This window comes from Colius striatus, chromosome 2, assembly GCF_028858725.1.
Source record: "Colius striatus isolate bColStr4 chromosome 2, bColStr4.1.hap1, whole genome shotgun sequence".
In the NCBI taxonomy this organism is placed as follows: Eukaryota; Metazoa; Chordata; class Aves; order Coliiformes; family Coliidae; genus Colius; species Colius striatus.
The window spans coordinates 92,643,955-92,662,951 of NC_084760.1; the positions used below are offsets into that span (position 1 = coordinate 92,643,955).

Sequence of the window (18,997 nt, forward strand, 5' to 3'; positions counted from 1 at the left end):
GTCTCGCTTCATTTAGATACAGCCACCACTTAAAAATGCTTGTTGAGGTGCATATGAAACTTTAAAGTTGAGATTTGATCCAGCCTTCACCCCCGTCTGAAGTGCCCACTGAAATCCCACAAGTACGAGGTGAGCAAGTAGTGCCAGATCACTGTCCGAGACGTTAAGAGATCTCAAACCCAGGATTATTATCATTACTCTCCATAAATAGTGTTGTTTGAAAATATAAGTTCCAGAGTAAGATTATACTAGGGTAACTTCCAGAGATTGACATACTGGCATTGGTTATGAATTATACCATTTTTTAAACGTAAACCACTGTTTAAGTACTCAGTTTTTATTCAAAACCCAAAGGTCTATTAGCTCACTTGAATTCGACCTTAGGAAGCCGTCCATTTTCCGGCAACACTGATGCTGCAGGAAGACTATTGGTAAATCCTACACTGTCTGAACTACAAAGAGAAACAAACAGCTTCTCTAGAACCAGCTAGTGGAAGTAGGAACTGATTTGTAGTCTTACGTTTACACACATACTCCCGCTACTGTGGAACAGTAATTGCTATCAAAGAAATTCACCTTAATTTTAAAGACATGTATTAGACTGAAGACAGGAAGGTTAAGTTCCTACTTGATTTTGAAGTATGTCAGATTCAGGGCTGGTCTCAACCAAACTATCACAACCTTAAATCATGTTTAAGTATACACACAAGACAAGAAAAAACTGCCACCAGCTGATGGCTGGAATCTAAAAACCAAACCGAACTAACCTGCTAAGTTCCACTTTGTTTTTCTGGGAAAGAAAAGCAGAACTATTCATGTTAAACACCACATTCCCATTCATCAAAGAGGCTACACTTCTCTTTCCAGGAACTGTCCAACCTCCCCCCACCCTTTTTCCACACGTGACTAATAAGGACATTAGGTCATTATCTCATTTAAGGATGAAGCCCACACTTCTGTTCGCATCAGTTCTCAGTGGCAAGCCTTTCCCTGCTCTCTCATCACTTCACAGCAGTGCCAACACTACTCCCCTTCCACCCAAGGTAGCAAAAGGGAACACCGTGCCACCCCATGATCGATTTGCAGAAACACAAGAGATGCCAGGCCACCTGTTTGTGTCCAAAAGAATAAATACTTAAATTATAAATGTCTTCCTCTTAACACGGGCTATTAGTGGAACTATCCTCCTAGGTGTGTCAAGGTGTTCACAGCACCTGCTTGCAACAAAGTCTGGGAGAGGCATTTCCATCTGCAAACTTAAAAGTATATTCTCAAAGAAAATCTATACACCTTTGTTTATCAAATAAAGAAAAATTTCCATCATAATACAAGTGTTTAATTATGATTTGTATGTTACTTTTTCAACACATTCTTCCCTCGAGGCGTAGTCTACCTTTTACACCAGCATTGTTGCATACATTTATGTCATTAAAAAGAAGCCTGAAAGACCTTGTTTTGTTTAAACTCAGTCTGGTGGTGCACTCTGAACACTTTTTTCCTAAATAATACATTTTATCTGCTACGATGGACAGTGAGTTCTTCCTTCTAAAACAAGCTTCACTGCCTAGATAAAGCTCCTTCCAGCCACTGCTTCTGATTGGGTCTCAAGACACTCCGGAAAAGCATCGGTGATACCGTGTTTCACAACACTTCTTGCATTGTTTTAATTCCAAATGTATACAAATGAAGTCATTTTAATCCTATAAATAATTTATTTTTAAAAAATTGTGCTGTTAACCCCTTTGCAGGGCAACGAGCTATGTGAAAAGTACAAAACTTTTTGTCAAATGTGATACTGAGAGTGCTTTTGACATAGTTCATTGGTTTATCATCATCTCAATTGATATATACTGCGCAACGGGCAAGGCTAGAATCCATGAACCAAGCTGCAAAGATCTCAAGCTAAGTAAGGCGGAGAGAAACTTGAGAAACAAGAGAAGGAAATACTTTCCTATCCAATGTATACTCTTCAGACTAAAGCACTCTTTCTATCAAGCCTTCTAAACTGTTAAATAAAGTGTTCCAAACAAGCATTTAAACTTCATTACACAGAAGAGCAACAAGAACAGTAGCCTGCCAGACAAAAAGGCAGGAGGGAAAAATATATATACTGAGTTCAATGGTTAGCCTGAATGTAGCACAGTTCTTCACAACCGATGGGGGGGTAATTTCAACACGGTGTCCAACAACGTTCTAACGACGTGCTTCATCTCGACTGGTTACTATGAAGCAAGGTGGTAAATGTTTGGCCCCAACTGGGCTTCAGAAATGGTTCTTTTTCATGACGAGCATGTCTGTCCAGCTATCAATCATGTTTGTTTGCACCAAATCCCAAGCCATTTAAAATACGACTAATTAAGTTAAACTGAAGTCGTCTGCTCCAAATTCGCCATCAACTATCCATGCTACTGCATTCCTCTGAGCAAAAACAAAAACATAAAGAGAAAGAAATCACACCTTGAAAATCTTACCAACAGATAATATTTCTATTACAAGGTCATTCATAGAGTGTATTTACGTAGGTTTTACTGAACATGCATTAGTTAATGGATCTAAGCTGGATACTCTAATTAATCACAGACTAAAGATTTTTTTGGATAACGTTACTAATTTGAATTTAGAGATGAGTTTGGCACATTAGGTGTTGGTAAACAAAAATCATCTCTTCCAAAAAGCTGTAACACACACTTGCATTCCAGTTCCAAAGGAGTAGTGCCAATTTACAAAGCTGTCTGTCATCCATTTAAGATTCCCAAGTTGTTAGGTCTTACTCTGTGCACCTCCACTTCCTGGGGAAGGACTGCTGTCAGAAATCCAGCTTCTATTGTTTTGGTGTTTATGGCATTTACTAGCTCCTTTTCTGGAGGTACTGAGAAAGACTGTGCAAGCAACTAGGTGGGGAACACAAACAAAACCACAAGTAAAACCAACTGCAGGATAGGCTCTGAGTCCTTATGGGTTATGAGCAGGAGATTGGCCAGGCTGGCCCACCTAGTCCAGCGACAGAAGCAGATGTGTGAAAGCACAGGAGCAGGGAGAGGAGGTAGTTCTTCCACCTGATATCCTTCCAGCGTTCAGCTATTTTCACCTAAGGGACATTCTGCACTGGAAGTGTTCACTTGTTTAGTAACACTCAATGCATTTCTTGGATTACTTCGGTCTGGGTTCCCCTTGAACTTGTGTCCACACCATGGTCCCATAGCAATGGGGTATATTACAATTCATTTTGATGCCTACTGTACATTTTTACCACAAGGTTGAATGAGTAACCACAGAACAACCCCTCAACAGTCATCTTGTTAACAAGTTGGGGTGGGATGTTAGAAGAGTTGGGAACAAGTGTATATTTTTGGCAGTCAAGAGAGTCACACTGGGTCTCTCTCCTGAGCACAGATGAGTACTGATGACTAGGAAAGAATCAGTTGTGCACAGATTTTACCATGGGCATCTTCATTCTCCCCAGACTTTCGAGATTCCTTTTCTAGGCACTGTAATATTCAACTGGCAATGTGGTCAGAATGCATTATTAAATAACATGTGTGCTGTTAAACTTCAAGCATTGGAGGCAAGATTTAAGACATCTGCATAAGTTAATTATAACCCTGAGGTCTCAGTGACATCACAGCTTTCTATACAGCCACATCAGAAATTTGAGTATCATTTTGGAAAAAACAGTTGTTTCCTTTTTATTCCACAAACAAAAAACTTCTACAAAAATCAAGTCATAGGTAAAAAAAACAGTAACTTTTTTTTCCTAGGAGAAGTAATGATTCTAACCCAGGAAGTTAAAGGCATTTTTCTATCCTACTTATGGGAAAGAAAATCCACCGAACCAACTGCCTTTGATGTAAGCTTTTAGACATGGGAAAAACACATACATACATACACAGAGTTTTTTTACCTTCAATATCCTGGTTGTCTACGAAAGGTGCTGGTCCCCATATTCTAACAGTGCCATCATCGGAGGCGCTGGCCATCATGGATGGGATCTGCGGGTTCCAGCTCACACAGTTAACAGTACGCGTGTGTCCCGTCAGCTCCGCAATTGGCAGCTCACTACGCTTGTGCCAAATATATACTTTGTGATCTAAATAAAGCATGCATTAAAAAAAAAAGACATCATGAGAAACATCGTTCTGCAGTGCCCTTCCACACAAGCTCTCTGCAGACTAAGACAGCACATTGATGTTGTAAAACTCGTGTCTAAAACCCATGTCCATTGAACATGCAATAGCACTAAAAGTTTTTCTTCCAAAAGTGCTCAAAAGAATACAGGTAAAGCTCTCTCACTAAGCAGCATGCTCCCTTTTAAGACTTGCAGGTCTACTGTAGTTGGTATTAGAAGGAAAACATATGACTACAATGCAAATAAGCCAATATACAGCGAGGGAGAGAAACAAAAGCTACTGTTACAGATAATTGCAATCTTATACAAAAAGAAGCCCTGCAGATTTCTTCCCCCCCCCCCGCCCCCAATCATATTTACAGATTAGTACATGCATTAGTAAGTCAGGAGTACTAAGGCTGAGTATTTCCAATCACCACCTGTTGATGAGTACTAGATAAGATCACAGCTCTATAGCTTAAAAAACACATCTTGATACTAGAGACCTAAACCATTCCAGCAAAAGTGCAGAGCAAATGAGGGACAGCAGCAAAGCTTCATGTCTCAAGTTGTGAGCTATCATCTTTAACAATAATTGATTCTTGTGTGGTATTTAAAGAAATGAATTTGTACATTCTAAAATATATGCAATCAACAACCCTACCCTTTTTTGTGATAGGAAGCTTTTAATTGCTTCTAGCAAAATGCTAGAAAGACACTCCAATGCAGTTTAGAGGAGTGTTACTGCTTTGCTTGCTAACCAACCATACATAGTCAAGAATAAGTGACTACAGCTGCTTTGGTTTGGTGTCTTTTTCCAACTGTAGATGAGCAGCCTTTAACTAGCCTTTGGGTAGATCTCTCTAGGAACATCTTTGGAATATTTTAAACAGAGTAATAGAAACTGAATAAGTATGTATCACTAGTATTACACAAAAGCACAGTATTTATGTCTACCATATACAAAGGATGTGCTTTAGTCTGTTGTTTGAATCATTTTAATGTAGATGTCATTCTGAAGGCGTAGCACACAAACTAGTCTTCCTTTATTCCTCCTCCCAACCCTTTACAAAACAAACTTGCTCTCTGATCTCTGACCTACCTGCTAGAACAGCATCAGGGAATCACGTGGTAACCCAACTGTCTTCTGCTGAATCAGCTCATTTGAGTACACCACCTTTATGTATACTTGTATTGATGCAAATGTTCTGGTTGTGTTTACGTTCCACTTACGATTTCAAGAGACTACATACCCACGCAATTCAACCACCACCATTCACTCTCTGCTTAACCACTGGACACACAAGCCTCTGCTGTCTGGGAGAATCAAAGCCTAAACACGAACCAGTATTTTGGTGCTTGTCAGAATGCCTGTATTTTGTTTCGGAAATAACAAGTTAGCTAGATGAAGGCAGCAGTCAATTTCCTTCTCAGGAAGAGACCTCCACGTTCTCCCTATTGATGCAAATATTAGAGAAAAGCCTACTTAGCTGACAACATACCTGAAGTTTAAAAGATTATGACAAAATAATCTATCAATTTTTCTTTTTTCAAAAGGCTACAACAACGTGATCTGTTGTTGTTTTCTTTGCTTAAGACATACAAACTTTCTCAGTCACCACATTTGCAACAATTCATCACAAGGAGGCAACTGCTTTAGACAGTCTAAGTATAAACAAAGTGCTATCAGTTTAAAGTACCACTCCACAGTTTTTAGACAATTAGGATAACAAAGAATAAACAAATTGGGGAAGAAAGAACTGGTGGACTGCAGTATCTACAGCTACATGCAGACATTAGTATGGTTCAACATAAATCCTGAACTTTCAGGTACCCAGCCCCATATCAAGAGCCCTCATTGGATTGAGGTGCTGTCTTTCAGTCATTACACGGGCCAGTGGGCCTGGTCAGAGGATGGAGTTTGGCATTATTTTAGATATTTTTGGTACTTTGAGAAATTCTACTAGTAATAACCTGGACAACCTTATTTCCCAACAGCTGTGAGGTACATAGTACTAATGGTAATTGCTTACATATTCCAAGTGTAACTCCTAGCCTTGTATAGGTTTGAATCTTAAGTGACCTCCACGGGAGGTGATGGCACTGCAATGTCAGAACTGAACCCATTCAACACATAACTATTAACTAATTTCTATCCTTGCCACAGACAGTTGAATACAAACATACCACAAAGCCTTTGATCACTGAAAAACATTACCAAACTATGTCAACAACCGCTTAATTTGAGACTACTCCTTCCTTAATTAAGCTGCCGACTCTACTGAAATCAAAATAGCCTCACCACACCTTTATCTTCCACACACAAATGAAGCTGTTACTCCCCAGAAGTACTTTTTATTCAAACCATAAGCCTAAGTATCACACCACAAAGAAAAGCCTCAAGAACACCCCACCCACTTCTAATTAAAACCGAGCTGATACTTTTGCTTTAGAGGAACAACACAACAGATTCATTAATGCTTTCTACTACTACCATCCTCTCAAAAGATTCTTTCTGCTAGCACACAATTATTTCTCAAAGTATGCCACAATCTCAGTGCTCCTCAAACTTACTTGGTGAACCAGTTGCTTGTTTTCATAGACAACAGCTGCTAACTACAAAAGAGCAAGCTATAGGAAGGATACAGTGTTCCAGTTTTCTTCACAAAAACAAATGTTACCTTCACTACCACTTGCGATGAAGTCTTCATTATGACCTCCAAAACACGAGTGAATTGTGTAAAACCCTTGTGTAACACCTTGATACTTTCTCACTAAAACTCTGTCTTGTAAGTCCCATAAGTGAACTCCCTGGGAATAAGAAGAATGTTATTTTATCATTAAACATTATTCATTATATTCTTCTTAAAAAAAAACCCAAACGTGATGAAAAGTACATTACTTTACGCTCTTGATCTAGTAACAGTACTGCAGTTGGCTAAAGACATAGCAGAGCACTACATTAAACTTCCAGTCTGCAGTCTTTTATTCTGAAAGCTCCTATTCTTACCCAAGGTTCCAAAAGTAGAAATAAATCAATAAAATATAATTCTTATGCCCCCCGGATATGTCAAGCCAAAACAATTCTCACTGCACCTGGATTCTCAATGCAATACCCAGATATTAACATTTAATAATACATATTTTAGTACAAAACTTTTCATCATATATTAAAAAAAAAATCTGTAAAAAATAAGACCAGTCTCATGAATAAGACTGCCTTCCTGTCAGAGAATGCCATGCTGTATTTATGAACATTAAGGCCTTCATACTACATGAAATACAAGAGGTTATTATAAAACATCCCAATTCTCATATTGAAATTTTAAACCAGGTAGCAGCTGCAAACATTCCCATTTACATTCCCCTTTATCATCAACTCACCTGAGTTGCTACATTTAACAAAGCTAAACGTCCATTTTTTGAAATAGTAAACGACATAATAGGGTGATCTTCTTGTACTCTGAAACAGTAAGACACAGTGAGTACACTTAACTGAACAACAAAGCAACGCTAGGACAAAAGGCGTATCTCCTGTCTCCACAATTTATCAGGGAAACAATTCCGATTTGGAAGTTACGTATGTGTCTGCATGTCAATACAAGCCAGGTCTGCAATAATTTGCTTAACTCTTATGGCAAATCAAGACCAAAAGGGAATTCAGACCTCAAATCCAATTCCGAACTTGTACTAAAACACACCAGGAATTGAGAAGATGACAACTTTTGACAACAAATGTCAAAACAGCTACCAGAAACCTAATCCAGTGCTCAGGAAGTTATTTTTAATACTTGATCTAATGCTTCTTGCTGCAACTGGAACTCAATAATTGTCTCATGTTATTCTCCTCTTTTTTTAACACTGAGAACCTTTTAATAACTTCCCATCCGGCCCCCACAAACCCTTCCTCCATCTTCTTCCGACACTATGAACCAGGAATTCAAAAGCAAAGAAAGAAATAGTTACATGTTCCTGTCTGTAAGATCCTCAAAGTTATAACCCCGAATCCGCTGGTGTGTATCTGATGCTAGAACAGTTTTCCCATCACTCAAGCACCAAAGGCATTGTACTCTCACCCCTTCCCAGGAGTCAAGGAGATTACCATCTAAATCCTGATCAAAAGAGAAAAAGGACATAAAAAAAAAAAAGAACTATTAGTATCAGATTTCTGAGGTGTAATACAAGTATCTTTTTCACATTCTGTTCACACAATTGCTATAGAAAGCAATCTTACCCGTAAAAGAGCAGGCTTAGTTATTGAGGACTTGGTTGCCTTAACAAAAGGCTTTTGTAGCTATCTATCATGCAGAGCTAACAATCCCTTTCGTCACTTCTCTCATGTGTGAGATGTGCAACCCACATCATGCCATGGAGCTCACCTTTGTTGTGAGAGGTTTGCACACTGCATTATTATTCTGGAGATAACAAATAATCAGTAGCAGGGAAGGACTGTGGACCACCACCCAAAAATCAGCACTTGCTAACTAAAAGAGAGTTTCAAACTTCTAGTTATACAAAGCAAAGACAGGATGCAAAAACTAAGATATCATAAAAATTCTGTGGCATAAGCATTTGTGGACTAAAACACTACTTCTTACTAGTGTATTTTCTAGAGCAACTAAGAAAAAAATTCCTAGTCCACAAATCCTCCTTTAGGCAGACAAAAGATGCTTAAACACTTCTAGCTGCTACATAGAGGAGTGCTGCTGAAATACTAGCTTTGATTGCTTCTTTTAGTTATCAAGGATCAGAAGTTTTAGTGTACAGAAGCACAAAAAAAATGAAGACAAATGAACCTCAGAACTGACTGCAACAAAACTTCCATTTCTTGCTCTCTTTTCAATGAGTCAGATGCAGAGAACTTACACACTGATAGAACTGTCCACGCTGACCACCTGTTACAAAACGCTTCCCATCAGGATTCCAGGCCACGCTTGTTAAACTGTCTTCATGAGATTGGCTCATCTTCGTCCTCAGCTCCCCAGTCTGGAAAATAAACAAAAGCAGCAAGGCCTTATGCCAGAACCCTCTCCCAAAAAGGCATCAATAATTTTATCTGACCAGCATGGTGTTTGGAAGTGCGTATGTTTCAACAAGTTTATTAAAAAGCAACTCAAACCTATGAATAATGTAGTACAATGGCAGAATTACTTCAGCATTTCCAGTGATCCTGGACTTGATTTGGGACAATGTCTTTTGTCCTTCAAATCAAGAGATGGACTAGCTGGTGTGTCAGATAACTAGAAAATTAAGTAAGGAATTCAAAGCAGCTGGAAGAACACACAAACAAGAGCAGTATGAAACAACAAAAAATGAAAAAAAACAACCCCAAACATGAAAAGCAAGGAGACAGATGGAGAATACAAGAAAACAGAGATGAGAGTAAATTACAGTAAAAAGTTGGAGTATAAAGAGTATTTATAACACTTTCCTCTGTGAGCTGCAGCTCTCCATGCCAAAGTTGAGCTCTCAGCCCTAGGTTATAACGCTACCGTTTCCCAAGAGAGAGTGCCAGTGAGTGGCTTACCATTGCCAAAACAGTAAAGGCTTCCCTCTATTCCCTTGTGCCAGCTCTAGTGCTCTTCACTAAGCCAGTTCAGTCAATTAAACCAAAAAGAAGTATTCCAAGGGTGGAAAAAAGGAACATTTTTGTTTTAGGAAACTATATTAGTTCATAGTTCAAAGCAGAACAAGAAAGACTATACAGCCCACAATCAAGGCAAGGGAAGCTTTTATATCAACTCAAGTGCCCATAAAAATCAACACCAGAAAAAAAGGTCTTCAAATTCTTGGAAGAAACAGCAAAAGGCCATTCAGTGTCTGGGTGAAAGAAGTTGTGAGATCATAAATTTAAGCCTCTGTGGATCTTCCACTAACATCACTAGCAGAGTTACACAGAGTAAAAATAGCTTGCTTCTTTTGCTACTTGTTAAAATCTTCAATGAGCACTTGCTTTCCTTAGATAGTAGTTCAGCCATCTGTGACTATTGATTAATTTACAGTTTCTCTCTTTGGTAACTGTCTAAGGCCCTATGAATTTATGGTATCATTTCTCAGAAGCTATCAGCAACTAGATGCACCAGAATTGCTGCACTGTCCCAGCCACTTAAACATCAACTCTAATTTCAGTTCTGTACAAACTGAGTACAGAACTTGAATGCTGCCATAGTTACTTTTTCAAATTGAGGCAAGGTGGGGAGATCAGTGTCTCTTCCTGACACTCGCACCTTGGCACAACAGGTTTGTAGAACTTCTTTCATCTTCAACATATTTATGTATTGAAACAAAAACAGCAGGCTGACCACAAAGTTTTGAGTTTGTTTTTTGACTACTAGTCACCACTTACTTGTACATTCCAGAGCCAAAGCTCAGAACAATCATCTGGGCCACAGGCAACAAGATAGTTGTCATCTGGACTCCAAGCAATATAAGAGACACCATATGCATGACCTTCTAATGTCTTAAGTAGTTTTAGCTGGTGAGTATCCTGAAAAGAGAGATACTGTTGAGACAATGCAAATGAACTCCTACTAGATTTCACACATACAGTGTGTCCAAGTACAGCACAACAAATTTGCTTTAAGCAACTTGGCACCTGCATTTTACAAGACATGAATAACTTCTTACTGAAAAAGAAGTTGCTAGTTTACAGAGTAGGACCATAAAATAAAAGCTTCTAAGTTTCAATACACAAAACAAGAACACATGTAGCTATTTTTGTTCTAATCTTCTGCAATTCTGAACATGGAACTCACAAAATAAGGATGCACACACAGTTGTACATTTTGTCATAGGTGCATAGGAATACTTCTGTAGTGCCAAGTCTCTGCGTCTACTGGAATATGAAAGTACTATCATCTGTATTTTACAGAATTAAGTTACTTTCTTAAAACTAAAGACGTGTTGGAAGCCTGTTATGATTAACTAGGGAATCAAAAGCTTAATGTATGCTGAAAAAGGAAAACCTCCAAGTGCCAATGTCTTTATAAACTTCAGTGCATCTTGCATGCGTTGCTCAAGAAAAGTTTTAGAGATATTTTTAAAAGCTTCCTTGAGAGGTGTTCTTATTTCAGAAGTGTTGCCTATAGCAAGCTGTTGCATCTTTCCTGCCAAACTTAGTGAATGAAGCATACTTAGCGCACGCAGAGTATCTTGTAGCACCTTTATGCTACAACTGTTCTACTGCCACCTTGTCGGAAGAACTTGACTTTCAAGAAGTGTATCAAAATGAATAGTACAGCCAGATATTGCAAAACGACCACACACACCAGAGACATGCTTCAGTACAGTATCGGTACTGACTCTTGGCAACAACATGTATGCACAGAAAGTAGAACTGAGTGTGCTAAACTGTTGACAGTGATCTTTGTGAAGCCTTTTGGAAAAGGGTAAGTGGCTTTCTCTCCTCCCTCTTTTTTCCTGCATGGGGGCCATTTATACCTCCTACTTTTTGGAGTGACTCATTCGAAAAATCTAGCTTGATTTCTCAAATTGTCCCTTCTTTTTTGTTTTAGTATTAATCAGCAGAGCACCTCTTGATTCTAAGGAGAAAGAACATGGTCAACAGAAGAAGAGTTACATGGAGGAAAGTTTCCTGTGATGAGTTGCAAGCAATTTGAAGCCTGTAGCTTAAATGGTTCTAGCTAAAAACAAACTAAATTCCTTGAAAGAAAGTGAGCTAAGAATAAGCTTCAAAGCACAGAGAAAGAGGGACAAACAAAGGGAACTCCTCAAGGCCCTGTTTCCATTCCAATTATTATTCCTAGTCTGTACCAAACACTGCTGTGTCTGTAGCTAAACTAATCTGCAAGGAAACTAAGTCACATCTGACATCATCTCACACGCTGGAGCTTGCCTACAAGTGATATGTTTCTTTTTACATCAAGCTTAAAGTAACCTGTCACTTCTGCATCATATTTGAGGTTCATGAGGAGCAACATGCATAGGATATTCCCCTTATAATGATAGAACTTTGTGGCTGTTACTATCTCTTATGCTGCACTTGTACTTCTCTCCAAACACAGCAAAACTGCTACACCATGTTTTGTTCTAAAAGAGGAGTGAACGGTATTTCAGAAAAACATCCCCAAATTTAGTCAAATCTGCTTTCCACCCACCACTGAAACAAATCTCAGCACTTCTATCTCTTACATACAGCTTCCCAGATTTTTGTCATGTTAGATGGAACAACTATTCAGACATCAACTCTGCAGTAGTCAAGCTCCTTAGATGAAAAGCCAAAAATCTGTCAGCAGTTTTTAGAAAGCACAGAAAAGGAAAGTTTCTGTAAGGAACAAGTTCAAGGAGAGCTCTATCAAAGAAGATTCATGTCAGACAAGGTGACGTGCCTACTGTACTTATGCTTTGTGCTCTAGAGATTCTGCCACACTTAGTAACAGTCAAATAATGCATTCCACACACAAACCTAGTTCACTTAAGAAATTAGTTAATGCTGCTGAGTCTGTGTAAGAACTTTGAAGTGAAAAAAATAACATGAAAACAGAAGCATGGGTTAAAACAGCTTAGACATGAAGCTGGGTCTTAGAAAAGAAATAAGAAATTCAGTATGAAGTTAAGTAAACACATGGAAGCAGTGTCATTACACTTCATAGATAGGTGATGCAGAAAAGAAAGGGAGAAATAAATGAAGTGTGCATGGAAGACAAAATACTATTCAAACAGTGTTATCCCATCACTTGCTCAGAGTTGGACAGGTATTTCCCTGTAGTTTATACCTACACAGGTTAGAATAATTCTAAATACTCAAAATCTCAAAAACCTGATAAAAGGTGTGGTTGAAGTGACATTAACTGCTATAGGAAATGCAAGAAGAACCATCTGGCAAATGTGAAAGTGAACCACTTGAGTTGCATGGCCTAATGTTAGTGAGGTATTCACCTCCTTGAAAGTTTCAAATTTTTTTTTTAAAGGCATTAAAAAAAAAGTCCTCAAATACGCAATATAAACTCTACAAAGTCACTTCCTCACTATTTATTAGAGATTCTTAGCAATTCTTGGCCTAAAAGGTTAATCTAATCACTCATAACACATTTATTTGGTTTAATTAACCAGATATTAGTTAACAATTTGCTATAAAATATGAAGAGAACCAGTCAACTAAAAAAATCCACAGATCATTCCTTAACTAAACAGCAGAAGTGATCTTATGCTGCTGTGCATATCTTGGCCCAGAGCACACCAACTCCAGTAACAAACCACAATAGTTCTATGCCTGAAAAATTCATTGCACTTGCTGTTAGTTCAGGGGCTATGTAACAACTATGCATACGGAATGGAGTGTTAAGTTCTCCCATCTTTTTAATACCAAAAGGTAGTCAAATTATACTGCTTCCTAATCTATAGTGGGAAGAAAAGGATTAAGTTAATGTCTCAAACTCAAATGAAAGCCACTATAGAACTGCAAAAAAACTTTCATCTTCCACTTGGCATACCAACTTTGCAGTTCTGCGGTTAAAAAACTGCAAGAATGTTATTTCTAGTAGTGTTTTACAACTGCAAATATTGTGTGCACGTATGCAAGTTTATTCATAGTTTTACATTTTTACAGACATGTTCAGATCACTTCTGAGTCAAAACAGCCTTAGATTCACTGCTCCATCTTTTTGTTTACATAAGAATAGATATGGGCAGGTAAGCTAAATCTTGTAGGTGTAGAATAGTTCACATAAAGAGTGACACACACTAGTTTGTCAGAAGATGGATGGGTGTACTTCCATGTGTCAGGAGATTCTGACAAGCATTTAAATCTTCATCTCAAGCCAAGGCAAATCTTACAATAGCAACTAGAATGAAGAGGCATATTGATATAACTTCAGTTTAGCACATACCATTTTATTACTCAGAAATAAAATAAATGGTGAAATGCATACAGCATTTAAATCCAAGTGTACTAGTAGTAACAACATAACAGAAAGGGGTTAGTCACACACTAAGTATACTTCTGATCTCTGTAATAGTGAACTAGGAGAAAAGTTCCTCACTACCATGCTCCTTCAACTCTCAATGCTTCCCAAGGCCTTCAAGCTGAAAAGCTCCCCTGGAAGGCACCTGCAGGCTCTACCTTGTGATACTGGGTAGGGGTACACAAAGTTCCTGCCCGAAAGCAGCCAGTAGTTCAAGCTTTACACTCAAGTGTCAGGTTTTCAAGAGTTCTCCTTCACTAGCTTACACTGACTATGATCTTCAGTCTTTTACATCCCAGAGAAATACCACAGTCAGCAAGCTACAGTATTTGTTAGCCTGTCCTACAAAAATAAAAAATTAAATCAAACCATTCTAGCAAGAAAAAAAGCAGAAAGGGAAGGGAAACACAAACCATATACATTTTAACCCATAGTGCACACTTACTGGATCAACCTGCCATATAATAACAGTTGTGTCCTTAGATCCTGTTGCTAGTTTAGTGCCATCATTGGAGAATTTACAGAACCACACTTCATTACAGTGCTCCGTTAGTATCTGCTGTGTATAGCATGGGAACTGTTTCCTGGGGAAAAAAAAAAGCATGTATTTACAGGTTAATAAGAAAGCAGTTAAGAGCTGGGGAGTTTTGTTTTGTTGTTGTTTTTTTGTTTTTTAATCGAGCTAGTAAAAACTAAAAACTTATCTAAATGCTTCAAAAGCTCCTCTATTAACAGCTCCTTCAAATACATAGAGAATGAAGCATCTTCTTTGCTGAAAAGCTCACACTACCAAGAGATCATAACTAATCATAAGCACATACAAATATTCTTATTCTACTCACGTAAGTTGTTACGTTTTCATGTAACTTAGAATTAACCCAACTCTAAGTCTAACACGTTATTACTATATAATTCTAGGATTTATAGAAAACATTAGAGTCCAAACCTTTGAGCCCTATATGTAATGTTTTATTTACATCTCATGTTTTTGTAAGTAACCAGCTCACTTAGCTTTATCTTGCCTAATCTTTATTCAACTTTCATGCAGGAATTGCTTCTAAAGTTTTGTTACTTTTTCTTGTATGTGATCTTGCAATACATTTATCTTCATTGTGTGCTATTTTTCACTTTCTTTGCAGAGTACCACACACTATACATAAGCATAACATCATACCATTATGAGCTCTCAACTTGAATTGTTTTCCTTCACAAAACTTACATTGTTTTGTAAAATGTTAATTGTTTATCAAAACAAAATATGATACAATAAACTACCGAAGAGTAAAATCTTCCTTTACAGCTAACATTTAATATTCTAATTACACTCAGAGGAAAAGCTAAAAGTCAAACTATTAAGTTAGGTATGAACTGGAAATACTTATTTACAGCTTTCCTCCTGTATAAAAACGAGAGCCATGATAAAATAAACATAGGCTTTTGCAGCGGATGATTGTTTTTATAAGTAACATCATAACACCTGTAAGTTCATTGTTCAGATGTACTAAAAGGTAACCTCTAACTGTGGATATTTTTTCTTGAGCTGCAGGGATCTTGATGTGGGTTAATCTTACACTGAGTTTATATGGTGTCCAGTGAAGTAGGGCAACACAGCGGTATTAATGTAACAACAGTCTCTCTAAATACACAGTTGTAGTTATCACTGGAGATATTGGCTTACAAAAACAGCAGCTCTAAAACTTACCAACAAACTACATTTTTAAATAGACACATGTAAAGGAAGTAGACAGGCTGATAGACACCTGAAAAACTACTACTCACCAGAAGTCAGAAAAGTTCTGCTTAATTCAGTGTCTATACTCTCAGTCTATTTTCTTTTTTCTAGATGATGCTTCCCAGTCCATGCTTAAAGACTACTGAGGAGCACTAAACCATACAGTCCCTCAATTCCTGTCTTATCATAAAGGAGGAAAAACAAAACATATAAAAACATATCTGTAGTTGGCTTCCTTGAGTTATGTCTACTTACTTGTTCATAGAGAAACCCAAGTCTGTTCTGCTCCTGCTTTAAGCTGACCAGGAGCTGTCTAGTTGTCACTGGAACAACACTGAGCTCAAGGTAAAAAGCCCCACCCATGAAAGAAGACTTTGTTTTCCTTGAAGTCTAGAGGGAAGGAGGCAAGCCCTTACACAGATATGTGAACCTACAGGAAGAGCGTTTCATTATTATTTAGCCATATTGTAGTAAGTTAATGTTTTTCCTCAGAGTACCAATTTGCTCTGGAAGGTCAAAGAGTCTTTATCCATAACTCATAAAGAGAGGCACATTGTGTCCCAGGAAAGCCTTTTCAGCATATTTCATTTTTAAAAAAATACAATACAAGAGCTCTTGTACTTTAAAGCTTAAGAAAAGTAGCCAAGGTTTTGTAGACATGAAAAGCAAGCAGTATAATGCTGGAGTAGACAGTTTTCATAGTAAGGTGGCCTCCAGGTTCCTAAAAAGACTAAACAAGCACAGCTGATATAGCTGCTGCAGGCACATCCCAAAGTTGAATTACACTATTCACAATCCAGTCAGCTCAGAGTGCTCTCGCAGAAAGTTCTCTTAACTAATGAAACATACAATCCAGCAAGCTTGACTTTGCAGATATCAAAGCATACATTAAATAACTCTTCTGCAGAAATTAATAGTACTCTCAAAACATGAAACCAAAACCAGTTGTCTAACAGTTTCTGGTTTTGGTAATTAGATATTATTGTAGCTGACTTTTTCCTCAAGTGTTTCATTACAAACTGTTCGGTTAAGCACAACACACTTGAATCATATGCTTCACATATCAAAATACAGCATCTAATACACCAAACTGTTGTTTTATTTACAGCAGTTCAAATTTAAAATAAAACACCAAATAGCTACTTTTTTTATTTCCTGCACAAACAATGGAAGAATTATTCCTCAACTTCCACAACTGTTCTTTTTCAGAAATGCTACATTAAGCTAGTACCTAGAAAGCAGCAGCATTCACCTTTTATTGGGGTTTTGCTATTTGTAACCTCAGACTAAAGTTAATTTATACAAAAGCAAGACAAAAAAATAAAACACCCAACTAGGGTAAAGGCTCTCAAAGCCAGAAATGCCAATCACCTAAAAGCATCAATTGCCTGTTGTCAAAGTCTCAGGCACAGTAAGATGAAATCCTTCACCTTCACACCCCATCAGTTTCTTTCTCTTCTCTCCCACTCTCACAAAGTGGTTAAGTTTTAGTTAAACATTTTACCTATTAGTGCAATTCAAGCATGCTTGATCAAAATATTGCTAGAAGCCCAGAACAGATTAGTTCCAACTAAAAAAAGGGGAGTTACCAGTGTTCTATCATTTAAGTAGTACAGAATTTGTCTGAGTTATTATACTATTAACTTCTGTCTGTTTAATCAAAATTTGGCTTCCACTGTCTTTAACTCACCTCATTATGCCCAAGCATGGCAGCATGTACAGCGCACCACATACTGATCTCAGACCCCTGCAATAGGTAGGTACAATAAGTTGAGTTGAGGACAGAATGGAAGCCTTTATTTTGAAGTGGGTTGTTTTGTTTGGCTTTTTTTTTTTTTTACTTTAGTCACCAGTATCTATGTAAGTATACATAGCAACTATGCAAGCTCAGGAAATATCACAAGGTGAAAAAAGCCCAACAAACTATGGCCAATTTTTTATGTCAAAAAGTAAATTAGGATGGGCAAAATTCAGGTCCAGATTTGTTGCATATAGCATCTTTTATATCCAGTTCTACCTCCTCTGACTTGAGTAAACCAGGCTCTTTACAGTTATCTTGAATGCTGTTTGGGGTTTGATTAATCACATCAAAACCCCTACAGAACATCTGATGTTATTTATGGACTTGTGTAAAGACTAAAAATAAATCTCTTTCTTTTAGTCTGATGTCAGATTCACTTCTGAAGCAGCAAGTCACAATTGCACTATCAGATCATTTCCAAGAGCTCTTACAATAGAGAATAGTCAAATATCTGCACACACACACAAAACTGCTGAAACAATAATATGTACCAAAATTACAAGCTAGATAGCAGTCTAATAAGTTACTTAAATACATGAAGTGTCAAAGCTAATAATTTTAAAACATTAACACAGCTACAGTGAAGTATTATGGAAGTCTGAATGTTTAAAAACAGATTCCAAGTAACCCAAGAACCTAAGTCAAAGAAGCCAAGTTCAGAAAGTTTATGTAAGGAAGTTTATCAGTACTTAATTAACTGCCTCAGTTGAGCTAACTTTAACATGAAAAGAATTCCTCTCTAAGGCCAAGTGTCAGCCTTTTACATGAACAAACATAGAGCCCTTATTTTCTAGGTGTCCTAACCCTCATTCCCTTGTTACACCATGCACAGCAGTTTTCCATTAGGGCTACACTGAGTTTTTAGGTCCTCAGCTGAGTCTTGATGGATGAGGAGAACAACAAATTAAAATAAATAAATAAATCAATCACTCAAGTCAGTCACTTGTTAAAAACAAAACATCTTCCTGGTTCATGCTCATACTAGAGTACGGGATTTTGAAAATTCAGAAGCAGCACTGGTTTCCTTGTATTATTCATATTATATACTATGTAAAATAGAAATCTAAACCAGAAACATCTATAGCACATTTCTACTCTGTTTTAACCTTTATGTGTAGGAAGACCTCACTGTCCACTATTAAAAGCTGAAGCTGAAAGTTGACTTCATGAAGTATGCTTCAGTAGGTTTTCTGTATTCCATTAAGCTGAAGACAGAGTCTGAATAAGATACTAGTGATTCTTCAGTGAAAAAACATTGCAATCATGCTGATGAAGAAACTGTCTGGATGTCCAAAATTACAGGAAGCAATTTGCTATGGATTAGCATGGTAATATGGTATATTCATACCCATCAAATGAAAATTTTAAAGCTTCAGTCTGATACCATTACCCCATATCCAGCTACTGAAGTCTTATACACACCTTTTCTAACCCCT

At 37.6% G+C, this 18,997-nt stretch overlaps 1 protein-coding gene across 4 annotated transcripts in view; it reads right to left on the reverse strand.

Annotated features, from left to right (window-relative positions):
- Nucleotides 1-316: 316 nt before the first annotated feature.
- WDR26 (WD repeat domain 26) overlaps nt 317-18,997 on the reverse strand; it is a 29,848-nt gene continuing 11,167 nt past the window's right edge. The window contains exons 7-15 of one of the 4 annotated variants that reach the window (XM_061991501.1): nt 17,451-17,507; nt 14,474-14,612; nt 10,452-10,592; nt 8,972-9,091; nt 8,072-8,217; nt 7,490-7,568; nt 6,787-6,916; nt 3,902-4,087; nt 317-2,418 (exon numbers count right to left, since the gene is read on the reverse strand). In XM_061991501.1, coding sequence (XP_061847485.1) covers nt 2,393-2,418; nt 3,902-4,087; nt 6,787-6,916; nt 7,490-7,568; nt 8,072-8,217; nt 8,972-9,091; nt 10,452-10,592; nt 14,474-14,612; nt 17,451-17,507 — 1,024 coding nt within the window. In that variant the 3' untranslated portion in view covers nt 317-2,392. Of the gene's footprint in view, nt 2,419-3,901; nt 4,088-4,475; nt 5,561-6,786; nt 6,917-7,489; nt 7,569-8,071; nt 8,218-8,971; nt 9,092-10,451; nt 10,593-14,473; nt 14,613-17,450; nt 17,508-18,997 lie in introns of those variants that run through there. The other 3 variants (XR_009818323.1, XM_061991502.1, XM_061991500.1) reach the window with 3 other exon arrangements.